The 23,653-nt window shown below is 37.2% G+C and overlaps 1 protein-coding gene across 1 annotated transcript in view; it reads right to left on the bottom strand.

The window, feature by feature from the left end:
• Positions 1-1,275: 1,275 nt before the first annotated feature.
• Positions 1,276-23,653, bottom strand: part of NAA16 (N-alpha-acetyltransferase 16, NatA auxiliary subunit) — a 67,410-nt gene continuing 45,032 nt past the window's right edge. Inside the window, exons 11-20 of the mRNA XM_021697832.1 lie at positions 22,668-22,837; positions 22,160-22,312; positions 17,322-17,450; positions 11,526-11,739; positions 10,131-10,324; positions 8,565-8,673; positions 8,025-8,123; positions 7,374-7,517; positions 3,866-3,963; positions 1,276-2,665 (exon numbers count right to left, since the gene is read on the bottom strand). Coding sequence (XP_021553507.1) covers positions 2,468-2,665; positions 3,866-3,963; positions 7,374-7,517; positions 8,025-8,123; positions 8,565-8,673; positions 10,131-10,324; positions 11,526-11,739; positions 17,322-17,450; positions 22,160-22,312; positions 22,668-22,837 — 1,508 coding nt within the window. The 3' untranslated portion in view covers positions 1,276-2,467. The remainder of the gene's footprint in view (positions 2,666-3,865; positions 3,964-7,373; positions 7,518-8,024; positions 8,124-8,564; positions 8,674-10,130; positions 10,325-11,525; positions 11,740-17,321; positions 17,451-22,159; positions 22,313-22,667; positions 22,838-23,653) is intronic.

The following is a 23,653-nucleotide window of genomic DNA, read 5'->3' as shown; positions in this document are numbered from 1 at the left end:
CAGCAGCCAGAAAATCAAGATATAGTTGAATCCAACAGCATCATCAGTCCACTGGATGTGACATTTACAGATAACTTCATCCAGCAACAGCAGAATACATGTTCTTCTCAAGCTGACATGGAATATTCACCGAGACAGAGAACATTCTGGGTCATAAAACACACTTTAATAAATATAAAAGAATGGAATTCACACAAAACATGCTCTCAGACTACAATGGAATTAAATTAGAAATCAGTAACAGAAAGATAGTTGAGCAATCTCCAAATAGTTGGAGATTAACAAAACACTTCTAAATAACACAGGCATCAAAAAGGAAGTCTCAAGAGAAATTTAAAAGTATTTTGAGATAAATGAAAATACAACTTATTGAAGTTTGTGGGATGGAGCAAAGCAGTGCTTAGAGTGAAATTTATAGCACTAAATGCATGTATTAGAGAAGAAAGATCTAAAGCAATAATCTAAGCTTCTGAGAAAACTAGAAAAAGAGCAAAAAAAAAAAAATGTTTTTGAATCTTTGTGTCTTTTCCTAGCTGTTATGATAATCTTGGCAGGATCACCCAGGACAAAGGACTTCACACTTTTCTCTTGAGACTAGAGACTTCTCCAAGTACTTGGTTCTCAGATGCCTCTCCTTTAGCTTTCTGAAATGTAAAAGGCCTCTGCCAAGGCTGGAGGCAGGGTGGAGGTAGGAGATGGGGGAACATGACACACCCCTGCCTCCCTTAACTAAAAAGATCCCTGCCCTTATCCCAGATTTATAGGATGTTTATACTCAAAGTGGGATGGGAGTAGGGAGGAGAACAGATACAACCTCCATACACTGTCTCAGACACTACTGGATTTCACCCTTTATCCTGCCTTCCAGATCGTGAACCCAATTCCTCCCATTTCAAGTGTATCCACCCTGTAACAAGACTGCCACTGAAAAAAATAGAAATAAATAAAAGACTGCCGCTGCCAGCATGATTTCCACATTATGATTAATGGGAATCATTTACGCAAGTGGCATCTTGCTGAAAGTAACATAATGAATTACATGTTTGCCAGGATCACTTAGTGACAAGGACTGCCAAGCTCGAAAATTATTAAAACGCTCAAAAGAAGCCAAGCCGCTGTGGCACCAGAATTTATTGGTAGGTGTTTATTTTTTAATAACCAACTTTCTTTTTTATAAACTTGTAACAATGAAGATGATTAAGTTTTTAGTCCTTCAAAGAAAAAACATTTTGCAAAAATATTTTATGTGAAATAATAACACAAATACAAATAAGCAACTGTGTACAAAATAATTTATTACAGTATTATATAGGTTGGCATTATTTTACAGTGAGTTTTTTTTCTCTTAACAATTATGAATCTAAATAGCTTAGGGCAAAGGAAAACCATTTTAATTAGAATGGCTTCTCTAAATAAAATCTCCCTTTTTGAATTCATATTTGCCTTAAAGGGATGTATTAATATTAGACATATTTACACAGTTCTGAAAGAAATATAATGAATGATTCCATTATTGTTTTCTGTACAAGATAAAACGAAAACCTATACTCCCCCCCTAAAATATTGCTCAACAATGCTTTAATAGTTAAACTAAAAATAGTTTAAATTCTCATTTTGCTGATACAAAAACGTATTTAATAGTCAATGCATGGCTATAAGAGTAAGAATGTTTCCTTATAATTTGTATTCTTCCCTATTCTGCTCCCTTGAAGCACACCACTTAGATATAAATTATTTGTTAACACATGAAGCAATTTAATCAAGATAGCATAATTCTTACCCATGGGTCTTTAAAAGAATGATCTAGGGATATGCAACAAATTTACCAGTGACTTTCCATGATTAGGAGGCAAACCAATCGCCACATTCTGAATCATCTACATAAAACTGGAGTACTCTTATTCAATAGAAAGTATCATTTTCATGGATATTAAGAAGGAAATGGTAAATCATGAAAAAATTAAGGTGGAAAAAGGGCAAACTGAAATAAATTTTAAAATAAACCTCTATGTCTGCCAAAAAAAAGTTTCATCTTGTTTTTAACATACAGCTTACACTTTAAAACTGATGTGCTTTAATTAAAAAGCAAGCAAATAATAATACAACAAACCCGTAACATCAAAACACAGATTCTGAAACCAGGGTTTCAAGAAAATAATACAGTGGGGCTGTATACAACTTAGCTTAATAAGAAATTATATTTATGATACAGAAGTGACAGCATCCATCACAATGCTGATAATCGGAAAATTTAAGAAAACTGTACAAGTATAAACAGGTAATTTTCAACAGATGTTTATGTAAATTGGCAGAGTCAGATAAAGGATAAAGTAAGTTTACCAAATACTCCATTTACAAATTCTATCCCATTATTCCATTTCATACCTATATGAAAATACACCCTGAAAAGGAAACCCTGATCTGAATTCAGCTCTGAGTCTTACAGGAGTCAACTTTCTATGGGATTTCAAATTTCGTTTGCCAAGGCATCACAGTTAGCTGTATGGCTGAGTGCCACACTGTGGCCGTCCATTTCGTTCACACCGGGCAGGAAAGCGGAAGTGAAAGGAAGCAGGTTATGACAGGCCACCCTGTATTCTTCATACTGGGAATTACAGTTCCCAAAGCTGCCATCAAGCAGTGCCTCGGAAACCTTTAATAAAGTCTATCAAAAAAGGCGAGAATAAAAATAATTTTTAAGAAAAAAGGTTGGTTACTAATCACTTTAATAATCAAAAGATGCAATGTGTTAATTAAACAAAAGAACACTGGCAAGGCCTCAGTGTAAAATAACTTCTTGCTACTCACAGTAAGTAATCACCTCAAAACAGGAACATTTTATTATTTTTTATTTTTTTAAATTTAAATTCCATTAATTAACATTAGTTTCATAGGTAGAGCTCAGGGATTCATCGGCTGCACACAATCCACCCAGTGCTCATCCTATCATGTGCCCCCCCCAAGGCCCATCACCCAGTAACCCCATCCCCCATCCCCCCACCAACCCCCCCTCCAACAACCCTCAGTTTAGAACTGGAACATTTTAGAAATCAATTCTGCAAAGCCTTAAAAAAATGGTAAAATTCTAATACTTGAAAAAGTGACTCTCCGAAACTGATCACTAAAATGAAAATGTCTCTTTAAAAAAAAAAAAGTCCTTTATTAACCACCCTAGTTGCCATTTACTGAGGGCTTACTATGCCTCGCTCCGTGGTGCTTTGCAGATACTGTGTGTCTTACGAATTGAAGGCTTATGGCGGACCCTGTGTCGAGCAAGTCTGTTGGTACCATTTTCCCAACAGTATTTGCTCACTTTGTGTCCCTGTGTCATATTTTGGCAATTCTTGCAAATATCTCAAACTTATTCACTATTATTATATTTGTTATGATGATCTGTCATCAGTGATTACAACTCGCTGAAACCTTAGATGATGGTTAGCATTTTTTAGCAATAAACTTTTTTTTAATTAAGGCATATAGATTGTTTTTTCAAACATAACACTATTGCACACTTAACGGACTACAGTATAGTATAAACGTAACTTTTATATGCACTGGGAAACCAAAACCTTCACTGGACTCACTTTGTTGTGCTATTCACTTTATCAGCAGTGGTCTGGAGTTGAACCCACAATATCTCCTAGGTATGCCTGTATTTTCATCCTTATCTTATAAATGAGGAAGAGCAAGCCAAGAAATGGAAATTTGCCTAACGCGTGTGACAAATATTGTTAACTGCTAGAGCTGAGATCCAAATCCAGACCTAACTCTGAAGGTCCACTCAAGCATTTTGTTGTAAAGACACATGTTTTGTCAGAGCACTCAGTATCCATAAATTTGTAGAAACCAATCTGAAAAATCTTACCTTTACATTTTTATCTTTTATTGTTTCATCCAATCTAGTGGCAATAGCAATTGCTTTCTCTTGCCTTGACTTGTCCAGAAAATACATCATTTTAGCCCCTGAAATAACAAGACACTACAAAATGAGTGAACTCCTAGATCTTAAAATTATTTGATTGACATCGAACAGTAACTTAAAATAAGGTTCCGAGTGTTTAAGCAGCAGTGGGTTGGAGCTGGCTCCTACCAGGACTTGGGAGCCAGATGCAAAGTTTCTGCCCAACTCCCAATTCAATGACACCCTATTGACAGACTGGGACCACAATGGGAGTGTTTATATTATGGCAAAATGCTGCACATCAGGGTTTCTTCTGTTAAAAAGAGATGGTTGTCAAACGCTTACCAGGAGACCAGATTTAACAACCACCCCTCCCCCTAAAATGCTATAACTCAAAATATAAATATGGGTTACCCTGTAGCATCAATCAATATTTCAGCTAAAATCATTTTTTAAAGATGATATCCTCAAATAAAACAACTAAGGAAAAAATTACTGTCACAGAGAATTTTGGCAGAGGGACAAAAGGAAAATGTTTGCATGTTCACAAAAAAAATAAGTAGTTTTTAAAGGTTTTTTTTTTTATCCCTATTCCTACGTAATATTCTTCTGCATCCACTAAAATGATCATATGGTGTTTACCCTTTCTCTCTCATTGATGCAATGTTTTGCAAATACTAAACCCTTGCAACCCAGGAAGAAATCCCACTTGATCGTGGTGAACAATTTTTTAATGTGTTGTTGGATTTGGTTTGCTAATATTTTGTTGAGGATTTTTGCATCTATGTTCATCAGGGATATTGGCCTGTAGTTCTCTTTTTGTACTGTCTTTATCTGATTTTGGTATTGGGGTAATGCTGACCTCATAGAATGAATTTGGAAGTTTTTCTTCCTCTTCTATTTTTGGGAATAGTTTGAGAAGAATAGGTATTAACTCCTCTTTAAATGTTTGGTAGAATTCACCTGTGAAGTCTTCCCTTTCACAATGAAGACAACAGGTATTCATTCAAATAACCTCTTTCTCCATGTCTGTATCTCCTATATCTCCTGGTCCGTACTCTATGCTCATTTTTCTCTTGGGCTTTTATCAATTTATATTGTTTATTGTTAATTTACAAGAGCTCTACATATATTATTAGCTTTTTATTAATTGCATATCTGTAAATTTTTTTTCCGATTGGCCTTTTGACTTTTTTTTTTAATTTTTACTTACTAAGTAATCTCTTCCCCCAACAGGGGGCTCGAGCTCACAACCCTGAGATCAAGAGTCACATGCTCTACTAACTGAGCCAGCCAGGTGCCCCAGCCTTCTGACTTTCTTTACGGTTTTTATTTTTATGTGGCAAAATTACTTTTCCTGAGAATTTCACATATTTGGGAAGGCATTTCCCATAATAACAATAAAGAAATGCTTTCCTTCATTATCCTGTATTCTTGAAGAGACATTCTTATCTGCCCTTACTACCAAGAAATCGTAATTTTTCATAGGGTTTTTTTCCACAGACATCAGAATCAAGAAGTTTCCCCGTAGAACAAGAAAACTTAGGTTGAAATATTTAAGTATATGGCTTATTGTAGGAGCATAGTTAATTATATTATATACTTCATTTTGTCCCCAATTCCTTTTCCACAATCTTTTGTCCAGTTTATCATCTTGTCCATCCATGCCATTTTGTCATTTTATGAATTTGTATAAACTGCCTAAAATCCTTCCTGTAACAGGGAGGATATAAATAAATCCTTGAAATACAAAATACAGGGGCGCCTGGGTGGCTCAGTTGGTTAAGCGACTGCCTTCGGCTCAGGTCATGATCCTGGAGTCCCTGGATCGAGTCCCGCATCGGGCTCCCTGCTCAGCAGGGAGTCTGCTTCTCCCTCTGACCCTCCTCCCTCTCCTGCTCTCTGTCTCTCATTCTCTCTCTCTCAAATAAATAAATAAAATCTTTAAAAAAAAAAAAAAAGAAATACAAAATACATAAAGTAGAAAAAATACAAGAAAAAATAAATTACTCATAACCACAAACCACGAAGGCAACCTCTTAAGCTTCCATATGTATTTCTTTTCAGCCTTTATCCCAAATTTATTTTTTTTTTACATAGTTGAGATTATGTTGTATGTTAGTTCTGTGTATGTATTATAAAATTATTTACCCCTGTTATTACAAATTTTCTGAATAAACATCATTTTACAGGACTGCCTGGTTTTCCATTTCATTACAAACCTACTACTATTTCCTCTCTTCTTAGACATACATTAAATTTGTTTCCATTCTATTTCCCACACTCACACACAGCATTTCAGTTAACATCTTTACACTTAAAGCTCTATCTCTGCTTTGGATTAATTCTTCAAAATTATTTATAAAAGTATAACTACAGCCAAAAATCACAGATAATGTGAAGCTCTTTTTTTTTTTGGCTATTTTAAGACTGAGAAAATTGGGACACCTGGGTGGCTCAGTTGGTTAAGTGGCTGCCTTAAGCTCAGGTCCTGATCCCAGAGTCCTGGGATCGAGTCCCACATCGGGCTCCTTGCTCAGCAGGGAGCCTGCTTCTCCCTCTGCCTGTAGCTCCCCCTGCTTGTACTCTCGCTCACTCTCTCTCACCTATGCTCTCTCTAGCAAATAAAGAAATAAAATCTAAAAAAAAAAAAAGACTGAGAAAATAGGAATAAAACAATAGCTACAACAAAATTCAGCTATATTTTTACATAATAAAAGCATTAATGTACACATAGATTAAAGAAAAAATGAGCAGTTAAAAAATCTTTTTTAAGATTTATTTCATTTAGGGCGCCTGGGTGGCTCAGTTGGTTGAGCAACTGCCTTCGGCTCAGGTCATGATCCTGGAGTCCCGGGATTGAGTCCCGCATCGGGCTCCCTGCTTGGCGGGGAGTCTGCTTCGTCCTCTGACCCTCCCCCCTCTCATGTGCTCTCTCTCTCTCATTCTCTCTCTCTCAAATAAATAAAATCTTTAAAAAAAAAAAAAAAGATTTATTTTATTTACTTGAGAGAGAGAGAGAGAACGCGTGCGCACATGCATGAGGGGATGGGGGAGAGAATTTCAAGGAGATTCCCCTCAGCGCAGAGCCTGCACTGGACTCAATCCAGGACCTTGAGATCATAACCTGAGCCGAAACCAACAAGAGTCAGACACTCAACAGACTGAGCCCCTCAGGCGCCCTGATGTGGAACTCTTACTAAGAATGACAGACTGCTTTCCTAAATGGCTGGGCCAGCTTACACTTTCAGCAGCAAAAAACAAGAGTGCTTATTCACCATGTCTTCACCATACTTTCATCTCCTTTTCCCAAACAAAAAAAACCTTTCTTAATCTGAAAGATCAAAAATGGTATTGTGCTCATTTCTTTTTCTATGATAATTTGTAAGGCTGAACATCTTTCCAAACTTTTATTTTCATCACATTCTAACCCCTTCCATAAATGTTTTAACCCCGGGAGTCAGACGCTGACCTGAAAGCAGATGCTGAAGAGAGGTAGCATTGTGTTTGAGAAAATCTTCATTAAAACTTTCCAAATCCTTGTTGACAAATATTTTCTGCATTTCTTGAGATAGAACTTTGCTCACAATGTCTGGAAGGTTACTATGATTAGACACTATAAAAACAAAACATTTGAAATTAAAAATTTTTTTAATCTGTCCTTTGAAACAAAATCAACTGAAATACATTTAGATTTATTATTAAGCTTGATATATTTTACATAGTAAAAATATTGCTCCTTTTGAATATAAATACATTCTAGCTTAAAAATGCACTAATTTCTAGCATATCTTTGCTAGCATGTTTAATTTATAGATGCACTATAAATAGATTTTTTTTTTTGACAGAGAAAGATAGTGAGAGCAGGAACACAAGCAGGGGGGAGTGGGTGAGGGAGAAGCAGGCTCCCCGCTGAGCAGGGAGCCCAATGTGAGACTCGATCCCAGGACCCTGGGACCAGGACCCGAGCAGAAGGCAGACGCCCAACAACTGAGCCACCCAGGCGCCCGATGCACTATAAATATTATCCTTTTTCTGCCAATCTCTTTAATGTCCAGCTTAATGGAAGACTGCTGAACTGTCATATTTGCTTTTACATTAATATTACCTTTTTTATACTTACCAGATTTAGAAAATTTAATTAAACATTCATGTAACCATGGGTGATTACTGTTGATAGCAAAAGCTCGTTTGACAGACTGCAGCATTAACAGAAACTTCCCTATTTCAGAAAAAAATATAAAGGTTAACAGTATCAATATTTATGTATGTTATTTTAGTCACTTTATTTTAGCCTCACTTAAATTCCAGTAACAAAATGTTACCTTTCCTGTAACATTCATAAGCAAAATTCAAAACTGACTTTGTTATAAAAGACAACTTTTATTTTCTAAAGGAAAGCTTGAAATCATGTAGAATTGAATGCTTCAGGTAAACAATCTGTATGACTGTTTGAACTATTCTCAGAATGGATTTAATCATAATATTCTAACTGATCGCCCTGTAAAGTTTTGAGTAGCAAAGGAAAAAGGGATTGGGAGCCTTTGTGGAAGGCTGAAATGGAACTCTAACAAATGAAAAGAAAACCAATCTAACTGATAAAGATTACACTGAATCTGGTCACCAATATAATAAGGATTAACAACTGAATTCAAACGATTACCTTTTCTAAAATATATTTCAAATGCTAATAGATGAGTGTCAATGTTATCAGCAACAAGGTTCTTAAGAGGTATAAGGAATTTGATAGCTTCTTCTAATGGATTTTCAATCTATTTTGAAACAGAAAGGAAAATTATTACATTTAAAAACAGCTACACAAGTTAAATTTCCCCCCAAATCTCATATTAACACATATCTAAAATAATTTACAGTTCTCTTTATATGACCAAATAAGCAAGAAAACATTTTAAAACTATCATCTGTAAACAAATTCAAAATAAATAGTCAATAATTTCAAAATGGAAATAGCTCTATTGTTTTTATGATCATAAAATTAATATAATCTCATAAAACTCCAAAAAGTCCAAGAAATTATTCCATAGACTAAGGAGATGAGACACCAAATACTGAGAGCCCTTATTCTTGAAACATTTAAAGTAAGGAGGCAAATACAATTGCATCATGTAACTGGAAAAAATGACCAATTTAAAATCCTTATACTAGGGGCGCCTGGGTGGCTCAGTCGTTAAGCGTCTGCCTTCAGCTCAGGTCATGATCTCAGGGTCCTGGGATCGAGCCCCGCATCGGGCTCCCTGCTCCGCGGGAAACCTGCTTCTCCCTCTCCCCCTCCCCCTGCTTGTGTTCCCTCTCTCGCTGTGTCTCTCTCTGTCAAATAAATAAATAAAATCTTAAAAAAAAAATAAAAAAAAAATAAAAAATAAAATAAAATCCTTATACTAGATTCCACAGTAAATAAACCTGAAAGTTAAATATTTCCCTAAATCTGATCCCTAAATAACTATGGACACTTTGAGAAAATCCCAGAGATGAAGTGCTTTCTCTTTGTAGCTAAAACCTATCAAGATCTGTGTTTACAGATGTAATAGATAATTGTCTGGCAGCTGTAACAAATTACCAAAACTTGAGTGTCAATAAAAAGCAACACATAGTTATTATCTTGGCAGTTCTGTAGGTCTAAAGTCCAACATGGGTCTGGGGGGCTTAAAAATCAAGGCGCCAGCAGGACCACGTCCCCTCAGGAGGCTCTAAGGAAGAGTGTGTTTCAGTGCCCTTTTCAGCTTCTCAAGGCTGCCCACAATCTCCGTTTGTGGCTCCCTCATTCCCTCTTCAGAACCACTTAACAGAGGGCTGAATCCTCCTCATGCCACTCCAACCCCCTCTTTTGTCTCCCTCTACTTTGAAGACCCACTGTGATTATACTGGGTTCACCCACATAATCCAGGCGAACTTCCTTATTTTAATAAAGGCCATCTGCCACATTAATTCCCCTTTGCCATGTAATGTAACACATTCTCAAATTTCAGGATTTGGAATGAGGCCAGATTTAAAGGGCCACTATGCTGCCCACCACAACTACAATTCTATGTATAATTTGCATTAACCAAAATTTGCATATTATTTCTCAAAAACAATTAACTACTATCATAATGACTTTGAAATATTACAAAATGGCTTCCAATCTCTAGATTTAATTACAACACGTTCATGACCAGAACAGAACCAAATAACATAAATCCTACAAATAAAGACAGCAAATTCATCTCACCCTTTCTAATTTTTCAGGTATAAGTTCTTCTTTGAGACCACTGGCTTCTTCTTCTTCTTCATCTCTTTTTTTCTTTTGATTTTTTTGTTGGCGTTCCCTTTCTGCATGCTTTCTCTCTTCTTCCAGTTTAGCCTTTTTCTGAGCTCTTCTTTGCTTACTGAGCATTTTCTTCAACTCTTTGGCTGACAGGTTTTCTATAAATATCCAAATGAATACAAATTCTAAATCAAGGTTTCCATCTTCCTCACATTCTTCTGCAATACACAGTACTGTATTTAAAGCAATACAGCTTAAAGAGGGGAAAGGGGGAAGGGGCAAGGATACAAAGGTTTGTTTGCTTTTTTTTTTTAAGATTTTATTTAATTGACAGAGAGAGAAACAGCGAGAGAGAGACAGAGTGAGAACACAAGCAGGGGGAGCCCGATGTGGGGCTCGATCCCAGGACCCTGGGACCATGACCTGAGCTGAAGGCAGACGCTTAACGACCGAGCCACCCGGGCGCCCCAGAGAGGTTTGTAGAACGTGTAGTCCCACTGCCTAGCACATACCCTGGCACACAGAAGGCAACCAGAGGACACTGCATCAACTAAAATTAATTCTAAAACATAATAAAAATTAATAATAAAATAAAATCAATCAATTTTGGCCCAGTTCCACCTCCTACACAACATGACTTGGGGCAAATCACTTCATCTTGCTGGGTCTCAAGTCCCAGTCTGCATGTAGTGGGGTGATGACACCAACAATCCTCTTGGAATATATCAAGGGTAAGTGAGACAATGCATTTACACATACTTGTGATCTGTTCAGAAATTTGCCTCCATGCTACTCTCTCTCAAATATTTATAGATACTAACATTTTAGTGAATAAAAATCTGTACATATGTTCTCAATGGCATTATTTTTTTCAATCAACTAGGCACTAGAAGTTGTAAATATGTATTTTTCCCAAAGGGGCTCAGCTGTTTAAAAAAAACAAAGAAAGAAAGAAAAAGAACCCAGACATTTCTATTTTTCCCTAATTGGCTTTACTGAAGATAAAAATAAAAATGATTGCGGGGAGCCTGGCTGGCTCAGTCGGTGGAATGTGGGACTCTTGATCTCGGGGTTGTGAGTTTGAGCCCCATGCTGGGTGTAGAGATTACTTAAAAAAAAAAAATCTTTAAATAAATAAGATTGCAAGTCATCCATTAGGGCTGTTTAGAAGTGTCAGCTACAGAACACAATCCGGCTGACTTTTTCTAAGCATCCCCCTCCCCCGCCCGTTTTTTTTTTTAGCATACAAGCTACCTGATGTTTTGACAATATGCTTTTCTATATGTTGTTTATGCTAATGACATTCTGAAATGTAGTGTTTTTTTCAATCCTTTTAAAGTAAGTTCCTTTTTCAGTTACCTGAATTTATTTCTTGTTGTTTGCTCTCATTGGTTAAGGGGTTATCATACAATTTCAAGTATATTTCAATCGCTGATCTAGCAGCCTTGAAATAGAAGGCATGTCTTCTGAGTATATCTTCTAATCTCAAAAGGTCAACATAGGCACGAAGGGTCATCTTTCTCATGCAGTATGTATGGAAGTCAAATTGATCATCGGTTATCTCAAAAAAATGCTTTAAAAAAAAAACCATAAAATTATCCCTTACATATATGTCAATAATGTCTATTTCTAAAAAGAAAATCATAAAAGCCCCTAATACAATGTAAACAGTCACAATTTCACTTAGTTGCCCTCTCGAAGTGGGCAGTCCTTAACACTACAAAAGACATCAAACTGTTCTTTGTATTCAATGTAAGCTTCTGTTACAACAATCCTCAGCCATTTCCTATAAATCATGTTTTGTGATGATACTCAATTTCTGTGTAGTAAGTTAGATGATCAGATTTTTTTAAACTCTGTAATCAGTACATATTCATTTTTCGCTCTAATGAAATATTTCTCCTCAGTATTCCCCAAAAATCAGCATGGCAGAGTTAAACAGAGTTCTGAATGAAGGTCAAATACATATAGGTTCACAGTAAGTGTTCACAAATCAGACTGTTCTACTCAACTGTTAAGTTCTCTGAGGGTAAGCCCTGTCATCTCTATCCCTACTGCCTGGCATAGGGCCTAACATTCAGTAAGCACAATTTTTGCCAACTCAAGAGAGAAGCTACTTATCAGGCATGTGTAACCTCTTAATTTCCTACAGCCTCAAATATTTAAGTGAGGAGAAAGAAATCTATATGGCCAATTTCATAAAGTTGTTAAGGAATCAAATAAGAAGATATTTTAAATTTCACTGGACACAGAGCATTATGATTTTTTCTCATTCAATAAACTCCCATTAATCTACCAACGTTCCATTTTAGCAATGGTTCTTAATCTGTAGTCTATGTATAAACAAGCATAATAACATTTTCCTAAGGACAGAGTTCAAGGCTTTCATTCAATTCGCAAAGGGTCGATAGCCCCAGAAGTTAAAGAACTAATTCCTTACATGGCAAGAAGACAATTAACATCCCTACTTCAAAACAATGTATACTTTTATTTTCTTTCCTATATGCATCTCTACCTCCATCTTCTTACTTTTCCTCTATTTTAGCTTCTCCAAAAATACACAGAAAAATGAATGATTCAATACACAAGACCAGATTAAGCTCTTCTCCTACTTCATCTGTCCTCTGTCCTGGGGGCCAAAGTAACTCACTGTGCAGAAGACACATTAGTAATTGTCCACATCATTTCATAATTTTAGTTGTGTTGGTAATTAGAAATACTCTATACACAGAATTACATTAAGTACCTGAGACTTTAAGGGAAAAATTCTAAGATAAAAAGAATAAAAATACACAGTGTGGAGGGGGGGGAAAAATGAACCTTTAACATTAGCTGATAACTTTAAGAATCATGCTTTAATAGGTTATATTTTAAAATTGCATTCCTCTCATCAATAAGAAACCAACTCATAAGAATTAACATGAACCTTTTTTTTAATCAAAGGATTACGTATTTCATAGAGCTGTTCGTGGTTAACGTAAATCAAGTTATGTCTAGCACCATAAGATCTTAAAATTCAATACAACTGAGGAAAAATGGCAGCGCCAAAAATCAAGGAATACATAATGCGATGACAACATCTAAGAGATTACAGGACTTTTTTAAAATTGAGAAACATTTATGTGTAAAAAGGCAGACACAAGTTTCAAGAGATACTCTAGCAGCTTTAGCAGATACAGACGCTAAGTTCAGTCTTAGAGGGAGCCGGAGGGAACCACAAACATTTAAGCCGCCTCTTTATCAGCAACAGCCCACAGGCTGCCTCTCTCCAGTTAGTCTTCCATACATAGGGTAACCAACTTATCCCAGTTTGTCTGCGGCTTTCCCGGTTTTCCAATGAAAGCCCTGTGTCTTAAGAACGTGCTCTGCCCCAGGCAAACCTGGATGTTGGTCACTCTATAGTAAGCTAACAGTGGTGGACAGGATACGGCTGGAGTACATTAGAAAAAGGAGGATACTAACAAAATAATTTTGCTTTGGGAAGAAATGCTATATTGCAGAATCCTACTTAGAAACAACTAAATAATCTTAGCTTGATTTTTTTTTTTAAAAAACTTTTTATTTTGGAATAATTATAGATTCAGGGAAAGTTACAAAGGTAGCATAGAGATACCCTGTATACTCTTCTCTCAGTTTCCCCGTAAAAGTTATATCCTATATAACAACAGTTTGAGAACAAAACCAAAAAACTGACATTGGTACAATGTGGGTATATAGTTCTAGGTGATTTTATCACATATGTAGATTCATGTAACTACCACCACAATCAAGACACAGAACTACTCCATCACCACAAAATCTCCCTTACACAACCTTGGGGTGATTTTTTTTTAAGTCTCCAGATTTATAAAACATAAAAATCTACTAGCTGACACAAACAGGTGAAGTTAGTTTCTCCATACTTTAGCCAAACAGTAACACAATATGGTCACCTATCAGCTTTCTGCAGAAACTAGGTACCCAAATTTTAACATATAGCTCAGGCTTTTAACTCAATTTTCCCCTCAACATAAACTACTAGTTCTTTTGGGGTGGAGGAGGGGAGGGCAATGCCAGCAGGAATTGCTTAACTTGTCAAAATTAGGCTTGAATCAAAGTAAGACAAGTCAGTGGAGAATTAAGAAATGCTAGTCACAGTTTAAAAGTGTGGACTCCTTTAAGAATTCCCTATTGGTTCCTCTCTTCTCACCCAGAATCTCCCACTCCATTACTTCTCAGAGTTGCTGGAGGAGACCAACAAGAGCTCTTACACAGAAAGGCAACAAAACCCTCTGACTCAAAAATAATAACCAGACCAACTAGGGTAGTACGCAACTCCATGCCCTTTGTAGAAAATCTGTCATTATAAAGCACATGTCAATTGGATCAAGATTAAGATGCACTAGAAGATCACATTATGAACTGCCTATGGTTCTGATCTATCAGAAATCCTAGATCTTATCATAAAGTTTTAGAAATATATATTGCTGCTCTGTTTCAGATATAAACCAGCACACTAAAATGATGAGAAACTAATCACCTGGAAAAAAAAGGAAAAGAAAGAAATTCTTAAAAGATAAAATAGTTTAAAATTATTTTGAACACAAGTTTATATCCAATATTCTGAGGATGGTTGTTTTGTTTTTAATAAAACTCAAGTTCTAAACAGACTGGGCTGGACTTCATAACCTTTACATATAATCCTACAATCCTCTGAGGGAGGGCAAGATGAAAGCAGAACAAGGACTACACTGGACCATTCCAGAATTCTAACATTCTAAATCCAATTACTAAAAGCTCACAGCAATATGTGTCATAGCTGAAACCGCCCTTGGAGAATTCTTGAATGGATTTTTGAAGGCAGAAGAAAGGCCTTTTTCTTCTTCCGTGATCTAGGGTTTTATCACAGAATAAGAGCCGGAACTTTTATCTGTATTCATTGAAGGTGAAGGTAAATTGCAAAGTTTTATTTCTGAAAGGTGCTCATTTCTTTACTAAAATACTTAAAATCCAGGCACAAAAGCAACTCATGCACAATATTTATCATAAAAAATCTGTGAATTCTGTAATTACTCTTAAATCCTTACAAATTACATTAAGAATTCTTTTCGATGTTAATTTTATTAGAAATGAATTTTAGCATTAATCAGCCAATAAATATTTAATCACCCTATTTGTACTAAGCATTCACATTTCTACATAAAACCACTAGTAGAGTTAAGCCTTACTTTTACTATGAATTACTCACTATAAAAGACTAGCTTACAAGTGGCATAAGAATAGGCTCCCTTTTTTTTTTTAAGATTTTATTTACTTATTTGACAGAGAGAGACAGCAAGAGAGGGAACACAAGCAGGAGGAGTGGGAGAGGGAGAAGCAGGCTTCTCACCGAGCAGGGAGCCCGGAGCAGGGAGCCCGACACAGGGCTCCATCACAGGACCCTGGGATCACGACCTGAGCCGAGAGCAGACGCTTAACGACTGAGCCACCCAGGCACCCCAGCTCCTTTTTTTTTTTTTTTTTTTATTTGTGTCTAGTTCTTTCTCTCCTCAAGCACTAACAAATCCGAAATAAAAACAGTAAAGTTTCTAGCAGTAATTATGTAACATGAACAGAAGGTGACAATTTCTGCCGTATTTTAATCTCTGATAGTCATGATTTTCTATATTTTTTTTCTTCAAAAATGCTTTCTACCAGTCAAATCATATTTCTTGAACTAGACATAGTTGATCTGACATTACAGAATTTTATTTCATGTTACTCAGCCAACATCACTATAAATTTAAGGGAGAGTATAATCTAAATGAAACGTAGTAATGGAACAGCTATTCATCATATTCTAACAATCCTCAGTAAATATTACAAAGGAATATGTAGTCATTGATGTTAGGAGGAGTGGGGCTGAAGCTGGAGATATAATGATCCTAAGGATGTGCAAATTTCACTTTCACAGAAAATGTGATAAATTTCTAGCTATGGTCATAATGGAATTACTGATCCATAAGTATCTTCTTCATTCAGGAAATAATCTATTGTTCACCGAGAACGTCCTGGTTCATACGAATGTTATCTTTCCTCAATAACAAGAAGAATGTGTTTGAAGTGCTAGTCATCTAGGAGTGCTGAAACAAGCTCGTGATCTAGGGTTTTATCACAGAAATAAGAGCCGGATTTAAATGAGAAGGCTCAGATATTGCCTCAATATTTCACGTATCATCTGAGGGCTTTCTATCTTTCAAGGAGAAGATGAGGATTTTCCCCAGAGATAGAGCCATCAAACCCAGGCTTAAAAAGAAAACAAAGAAACCCCCAAACAAACAAACAGACTAGGTTATTTCTGAAAGGGCTCAGGCAGAATCCTCGTTCCAGTTCCCAGCAAAAGCCACCCCCTAAGACTGAGCCTTTCTCCTGGGTCACGTCAGAAGTTTCACACGGGAAAAAGGCCAAAGTGACTGCCGAGTGCAGACATCAGGCTCACCTGACTGCGTCAGCATGGGAGCAGTGGTGCCGACTGAGCCCCCAACTGAGGGCTGCTGAGGACTGCCTCAGGCGCGCTTTTGTGGCTCTTTTCCTCCTGTTGTCCATTTGGAAGGAGAGTGCTTCAGAGATGACAAAGAACAGGAAAACAAAATTCACACAAAGGAAAAGAAAAGTCCCCTCAACTAAGGCACATCACACATAATCCTAACAGCAAGTAATACAATAAGCCTGCAAAGCAGCCACAGACTGCTGTTCGAAGAGAACAAATATCCTGGGAAGACAAACTGGAGAGAGGCTGACTACAGAGCAGATCCTGACGTAAACGGGAAAGAGGTGGCCATCAGCTTGTGTGTCCTGCTGGGCTAGTGATGAAATCAAACAATGGCCCGATTATGAAATACAAATTCTGAATATATGTTAATAGCAGCAAGAATGGCTTGATAAATCAATCTTTTCCTTCTTCCCGCAGACCAAATTATGTAGACATGTCACAATCATAACCATCTGAGGATCAAAAAAGCAGTCATCTGTTTGTTCACAACTTCTGAATGTCTGAAAGGCTAAAAAGATCCAGATTTTTTTTTCACAATGAAGTTTCCAAAGTAGTTAGAACAGGTAGATGATCCCATGTAGAAATCAACCTGCTTTTTTCATCACCTTACAGGAGAAAAATAAAGTCAAAATTCTACAACTTACCCTTTCTACTTCGTGGCATTTTTTCAAGGCATCCCCGTATCTCCCCAAACGCTGGTAAGCCAAAATGCATTCAGTTTGAAACCACATACACTGCATTTCATTTAGATTTTCCATGGCAGATGTTCCTTCCTGAAAAGGAAGCATTCATAAATATGGGAAGCAAACAATAAACGAGATCCTAAAAACCTCATTTTCTCTTTTACGACTATGGCTACAAGTATTACTATGACAATAAATAGCAATAAACAAATATCTCAGGGTGCTTCCAAAGGCTCCTGCTGATTCGAAATTACATAACGTCTTAATTTACCCAGCTCTGTCAGGGTATTCAACACTCTACCCAGAAAAGACATCAGATGGCTGAAGCTAAGTTTTTGAACACCAAAACTTTTATTTAAACTATTTAAGACAGGGGCGCCTGGTGGCTCAGTTGGTGAAGTGTCTGACTCTTGATCTCAGCTCACGTCTTGATCTCAGGGTTGAGTTCAAGCCCTGTGTTGGGCTCCATGCCGGGCGTGAAGCCTACTTAATGAATGAATGAACCATTATTCTATGAAGCATTGCCTATCTTCTTTTTAAGCAGACGCTGTTTAGCCTTTCCTTGATGGCTCAGGGTCACTATGATGTACACCCATGATTGCTGAATCTGTTAGGAATAGTTCCAAGCCTGCTTTCCAGGGTCCCAGTCTCCTCCCTTCATCCGAGGCTATCGGTTGATACTTTCTTCATGTCCATGTGTCTGCTTCCTGTTCCATGCCAGCTCCTCTCATTTGCAGTGACTGACGAAGCCAAATAAGGGTATTTGTGAAGAATACTTGTTAACTCGGGTTCAATGAGAATTCTGAGCAGAGTGTAAGACCTAAAGTACCTAGTTTCAATGGAAGGCCACTGAAGCTTTGTCACAATTTACAAGAGTTATTTCAAATATATTTTATGTGCCCCACCAGGGAAGATGATAAAGGTACATGTACATAAATAATTTCAGTCTTCAGTTCTTTTTCACACTCATTTTTGGGTGACCAGTTCAATTTTCAGCATTCTCATTAAAAGTATAAAAACTGGTTATCTCTCAGTAAATGGAATTATAGGTGTATGCTATTTCTTCCTTATGGTTGTATATATTTTCCATTTTTTGATAACTACATATTTTTGTAAGAAATCTACATTATTTTTCATTTGAAAATCTTTCCTAACTAGAACTGTCCAGCTTGCATCAGCAACTCTGTACAAAAACTCTAACAAACCTGTGGAAAATCTGCAAGAAGGAAATGTGCCACTTCACTGACTTATTAGCATCAGATAGAATCACTTATAATCAGACGTGAAGTGACTGTTGAAGATTAGCAGTCTTCCTCCTCTGGCTCAGAGGGCTATCCACCACCATTACGGACACGCCTGGCCAAGGAACGAGACTGGCCCAACAGAAGCAGCTCTCCATCCAGCAGGACTTGTCAAGAGTAGATGACCAGACGCAATTCTGACAAGCCAGCTGGACCACATATTTCAGAGACTCCTCTCCTCAAACAGCCAACCCTTCCCCTTCTTCCTCATTCTGTGGTGCCTTTTCAGACACATCCTGGCTGAGTGTGGCTTGGGGTGCACATGTGCATGTTGGTTTTTAAAATCACTGGACTTATTCAACTTAAGTTCTGTAGACTCGTTTTACTTGCACTTTCCTTCTCATCTCCGCTCTGGCCTTCCAGGTGGTTCTCTTCTGCACAAACACTGCTGCTTTTACATCTATTCTTGTACCGTCTTCCCATCTCCAAAACTGTGCTGCAGTGCGAAGGGCATGGAAGCATGTGAGCCCCAGCACTATGTACTATGTGACCCCTTCAGAGCCTCGATCACCTTGCTGCAAAATGCCAACACATGGTTCAGTGCTACGTGAACATAAACACTATCATGATTTTCCTCATTTTATTTTTCTTTCTCCTAACCTGATACCCATCATTCTTGCCAATGCTTTTCCCCCACAATACATCTCCCATTTTGCATCTGTTGATCCTGCGGCATGTGAATTTCAGAAACATTAGTCAGTACAGTTTCTGCTCCTATTACAATTCTAAAACATGGGTTTTAGTGTCAGAGACCCCTAAGCTAGAATCCTGGCTCCAAAATGAATGACTAGCTGGCTGATCTCCAGCTGGCACAGTACCTGATCATCTAAATATTTTCTTAACTATAACATGGGACTAGGGCACCTGGGTGGCTCAGTCGTTAAGCGTCTGCCTTTGGCTCAGGTCATGATCCCAGGGTCCTGGGATCGAGCCCCGCATCGGGCTCCCTGCTCAGCGGGGAGTCTGCTTCTCCCTCTCCCACTCCCCCTGCTTGTGTTCCCTCTCTCGTTGTGTCTCTCTCTGTCAAATAAATAACATCTTTAAAAAAAAACCACACAAACTGTAACATGGGACTAATGATATCAGAGGACTGGTAGGATTAAGTGAGATTATGGATATAAAGTACTTAGCTCAGTGCTTAGTAACTGTTAAAGCTACTTTCTATTTCCCCTTACAAATGGTATACAAATTATTTGCATTACTCTAAATATGAGAAAGTAGAATTCAGACAGGTTCAGAAGAAAAAGCCATTTTTATGATGACAAAGAGACAACAAATGGTGTATAGGTAGTAGCCTTTAATGAAAATTTAAATGAGTGAGATATATATATATATACACACACATATATACACATATTACACACACACAGATATATACACATACACACACAAATATATTACACATTTAAATTTTCATAAAAGGCTACTACCTATACACCATTTGTTATCTCTCTCTAATAAATACACATAACATATATTTCATATATATAACATATATGCATATACGTGAGATATCTGTATATATGACAGATTATTTATCAATACCTACTAACACCAGACTTAAATTTATGCCACTTTGATAGTACAAAATGAGATCTTACTGTTTCCCTGATTACTAATGAAAGCAACTTTTTTGGGCATTCCATTTTCCACTTCTGTGAACCAACTATTCACATGCTTTGCCCATGTTTCTCTTGTCTTTTTCTTATTGAGGTTTAGTGTACTTTTGTTTCTATGACATTCTTCTAAGTAGTTAAATTTTCACAATAAAAGCTCAAGCTATTCTGTGACTTCTAAATTACAGGAGGTTTTTATAAACACCCTGACACAACCAGAATCTAGTTAACATTTAAGGAAGGTGGTACACTGGGACTGTATTAGGAATACCTTAGTATCACAGGGCACAGTACCAACTTACTTTCATCTAAAATCACTTACTCACAAACACCAGCACTAAAGCCCTCCACTGTGTATGTAATGTGCACTTGTAGGTAAAAATCATTTACTCCCAAGTATCTTCATTAAAGGTAGGAAATTACACTTGGAAACATGGTTTCCGCATTATGCCTCAAAGTCACATTCAATGTGTATTAAATAACTATTTCAGTGAATTCTTTGTGGAGTCTTTATAAATTCTTATTCCATCATATGGACTGGAAATACCTTCTCCAATTCTATGGCCTACCTTCTTATTTTGCTTATGGTTATTTTTGTTATAGGTGAACTTTAATTTTAATATGGTCAAATATATTAATTTTACTCTTACACTTAAGGTTTTCAGTGCCTTAAGAAATGCTTCCTACCTCAAACTCTAAAGATGAATTACAATACTTTCTTTAATCAAGATGCAACTGATTTATGTGCACTAGAAGAATGTCATTTTGTCAATACAAATAACTCATTGTGTCAGCAATGTCTTTCCAGCTCTGATTCTGAAAGCACCTCTGGCTATATACCAAGTTTCCAAATATGCGTGAATCTGTTTCTGACCTTACCTGTTCCATTAGTCTACATATATATATATATTTTTTTTAAAGACTTATTTATTTATTTACTTATTTGACAGAGAGAGAGAGACAGCAAGAGAGGGAACACAAGCAGGGGGAGTGGGAGGCTTCCCGCTGAGCAGGGAGCCCAATGCGGGACTCGATCCCAAGGCCCCAGGATCATGACCTGAGCCAAAGGCAGATGCTTAACGACTGAGCCACCCTGGTGCCCCTAGTCTACATATATTTTTAACCATAAACTTATTATTTTCATAACAAGATAGAAAGTCCATGTGGTAAAAGATATGTAAGAATGGTGAAGGAGGGAAAGGAAAGGAATAGATGTTTAGCCCAACGATTTTGGAGAATTTAAATTCTAAAATGCCAGAGACTACAGTCCACAAATGTTAGTCCTTTTTTTTTAAAAAAGATTTATTTATTTGAGAGGGAGAGAGCATGCGCATGCGAGTAGGGGGAGCGGCAGAGAGAGAGAGAATCTCAAGCAGACTCTGCAGAGAGTGGAGCCTGACGTGGGGCTTGATCTCACGACCCTGAGATCATGACCTAAGCCGAAACCAACAGTTGAACCCTTAACCGACTGAGCCACCCACGGCGCCCCCACAAATGTTAGTTCTACATAGAAAGAATTCTATGAGCAGTTCTGAAACAACTGTAAAAGAGAAATTAAAAAGCTGCCACAAGTTACTAATGAGACAAAAAAGTTGTAAACTGAATATTACACATAAGCACCAAAGTCTGGCATATTGCTTGTTTGTGTATAAAGGTATTCTGTTCCTAGTACTGTCTTCCAACCATCTGCCACCAGAAGCACACACACACTCAACCACAGGAAGAAACCATACTCAGGACTCGACCTAGATGGGATTCATACAAATAGTAACAAAAAATGAATTCTTTTGAATTTTAGTGGCAAACTTCACAAATCATCATAGAGCTGAAATTTAATTTTACTAACTCAGAAAAGTACATGCTCACGAATGGTATTTCCTACCCTTGTGAACTTGGAGCACATTTCCTCTGCTTCTTTTATCATATTTGCTCGAAGCATATACTTTGCACATTTCGAATTGATGAATCTATCAGCTGTGTCCAAAGATTGTGCTTCATCCATCCACTTTGCAGCTTCTTTGAGATTACCTATATGCTTTAAGAAATGAAAGTATTAAAGAAACCACAGTATTTATGACTAAGAGATTATGGGTAAATATGAATAGAAAAAGTTGATAAAGACAAACTAGAAATTTGGTACCATTTCTGTCAAATATATCTAGAAATCTTCAGATAAATTACAATTCACATTTACTAAGAGATGTATCAAGGGATTACCACTGATTAATACACTGATTATACCACTATGTAACATAAAACTCCCTAGGATTATTAGTGTTAGAAATAGATTATCAGGGTACCCTAGAAGTTATTTTAAATATAGAAAAAACTCCAGGGATTCTTAAAGTGTCAAATTCATCAACTATTGAAAAACATGACTAAAATTTTACCTTGTAAATTTTTGCTTTCATATAGAATAATTCTATTAGAGTTGGAGTACTAGCAATTGCAGCATTAATATAATCCAAAGCCAAAGAATACTGCCCAAGTTTATCAAAGTGCTGTGCCAGGAAATACTGAACCCAGAGCAGTGTTGTCGGGGGTTCCTTCTCCCCATTCTCTGCAATCAAACAAATATAACATTACTATAGAGAAGAAGGCAAAGTAAAGCAAATCACATACTTTCTCCCTCAACGCATGATGAAATTAATAATTATTATAAGAATAAGCAGTAAAAACGCAGAAAAACGATCAATTTCAAAAGAGAAAGGTAGGACTTCATGCCATAAAGTTCAAATAGCAGAAGCCAGGCAGAGAAACGAGATGCTGGTTTCACAGGCTTCTAACCCCTACGTCACTCCCAAGAAACCATCCTGGGGGAAAGAGGTGAATCAGTCTAACTCTATGAATTCCCTGGCTGAGAATGTAAGGCAGCAGGCCCAGGAAAAGTCAGGGGAAACAGCTGGGTGAAGAGAAGTCCCTAACAACCACTGCGAGACACCCACACAGGCCAGGGCTTTGCATTTCCTAGGTCTCAACGCTACATCAGGGGAAGCCAAAGTTGAAGGGTATGAAGAGACCTTCCTGACAAGATGGAGTGAACCCTACTATGGGATGAAAGCAGTCACCCACAGCCAGCTGAGCTCTATCCTGGTCCCCACTCTGAACCTTGAGCTACAGGAGAGTAGATCAAGAAATACCAAGCTCTCAAAATGGATTTCAGCAGGGAAGACATACAGGTCTGAAATTAGGTAGAAAGAGAAGAAAGGAGAATATACCCACACCACAGGAAAAAAACAGGTTTCCTAGACTAGCTAATCAAATGAAAGAACAATGTAAACACAGAAATTAGCATAAATTAAAACAAATAATAAATAAGGGAAAGAGACCTGCTTCTCCCTCTGACCCTCCTCCCTCTCCTGCTCTCTGTCTCTCA

This window comes from Neomonachus schauinslandi, chromosome 3, assembly GCF_002201575.2.
Source record: "Neomonachus schauinslandi chromosome 3, ASM220157v2, whole genome shotgun sequence".
In the NCBI taxonomy this organism is placed as follows: Eukaryota; Metazoa; Chordata; class Mammalia; order Carnivora; family Phocidae; genus Neomonachus; species Neomonachus schauinslandi.
This window is presented reverse-complemented; position numbering and strand designations above follow the sequence as displayed.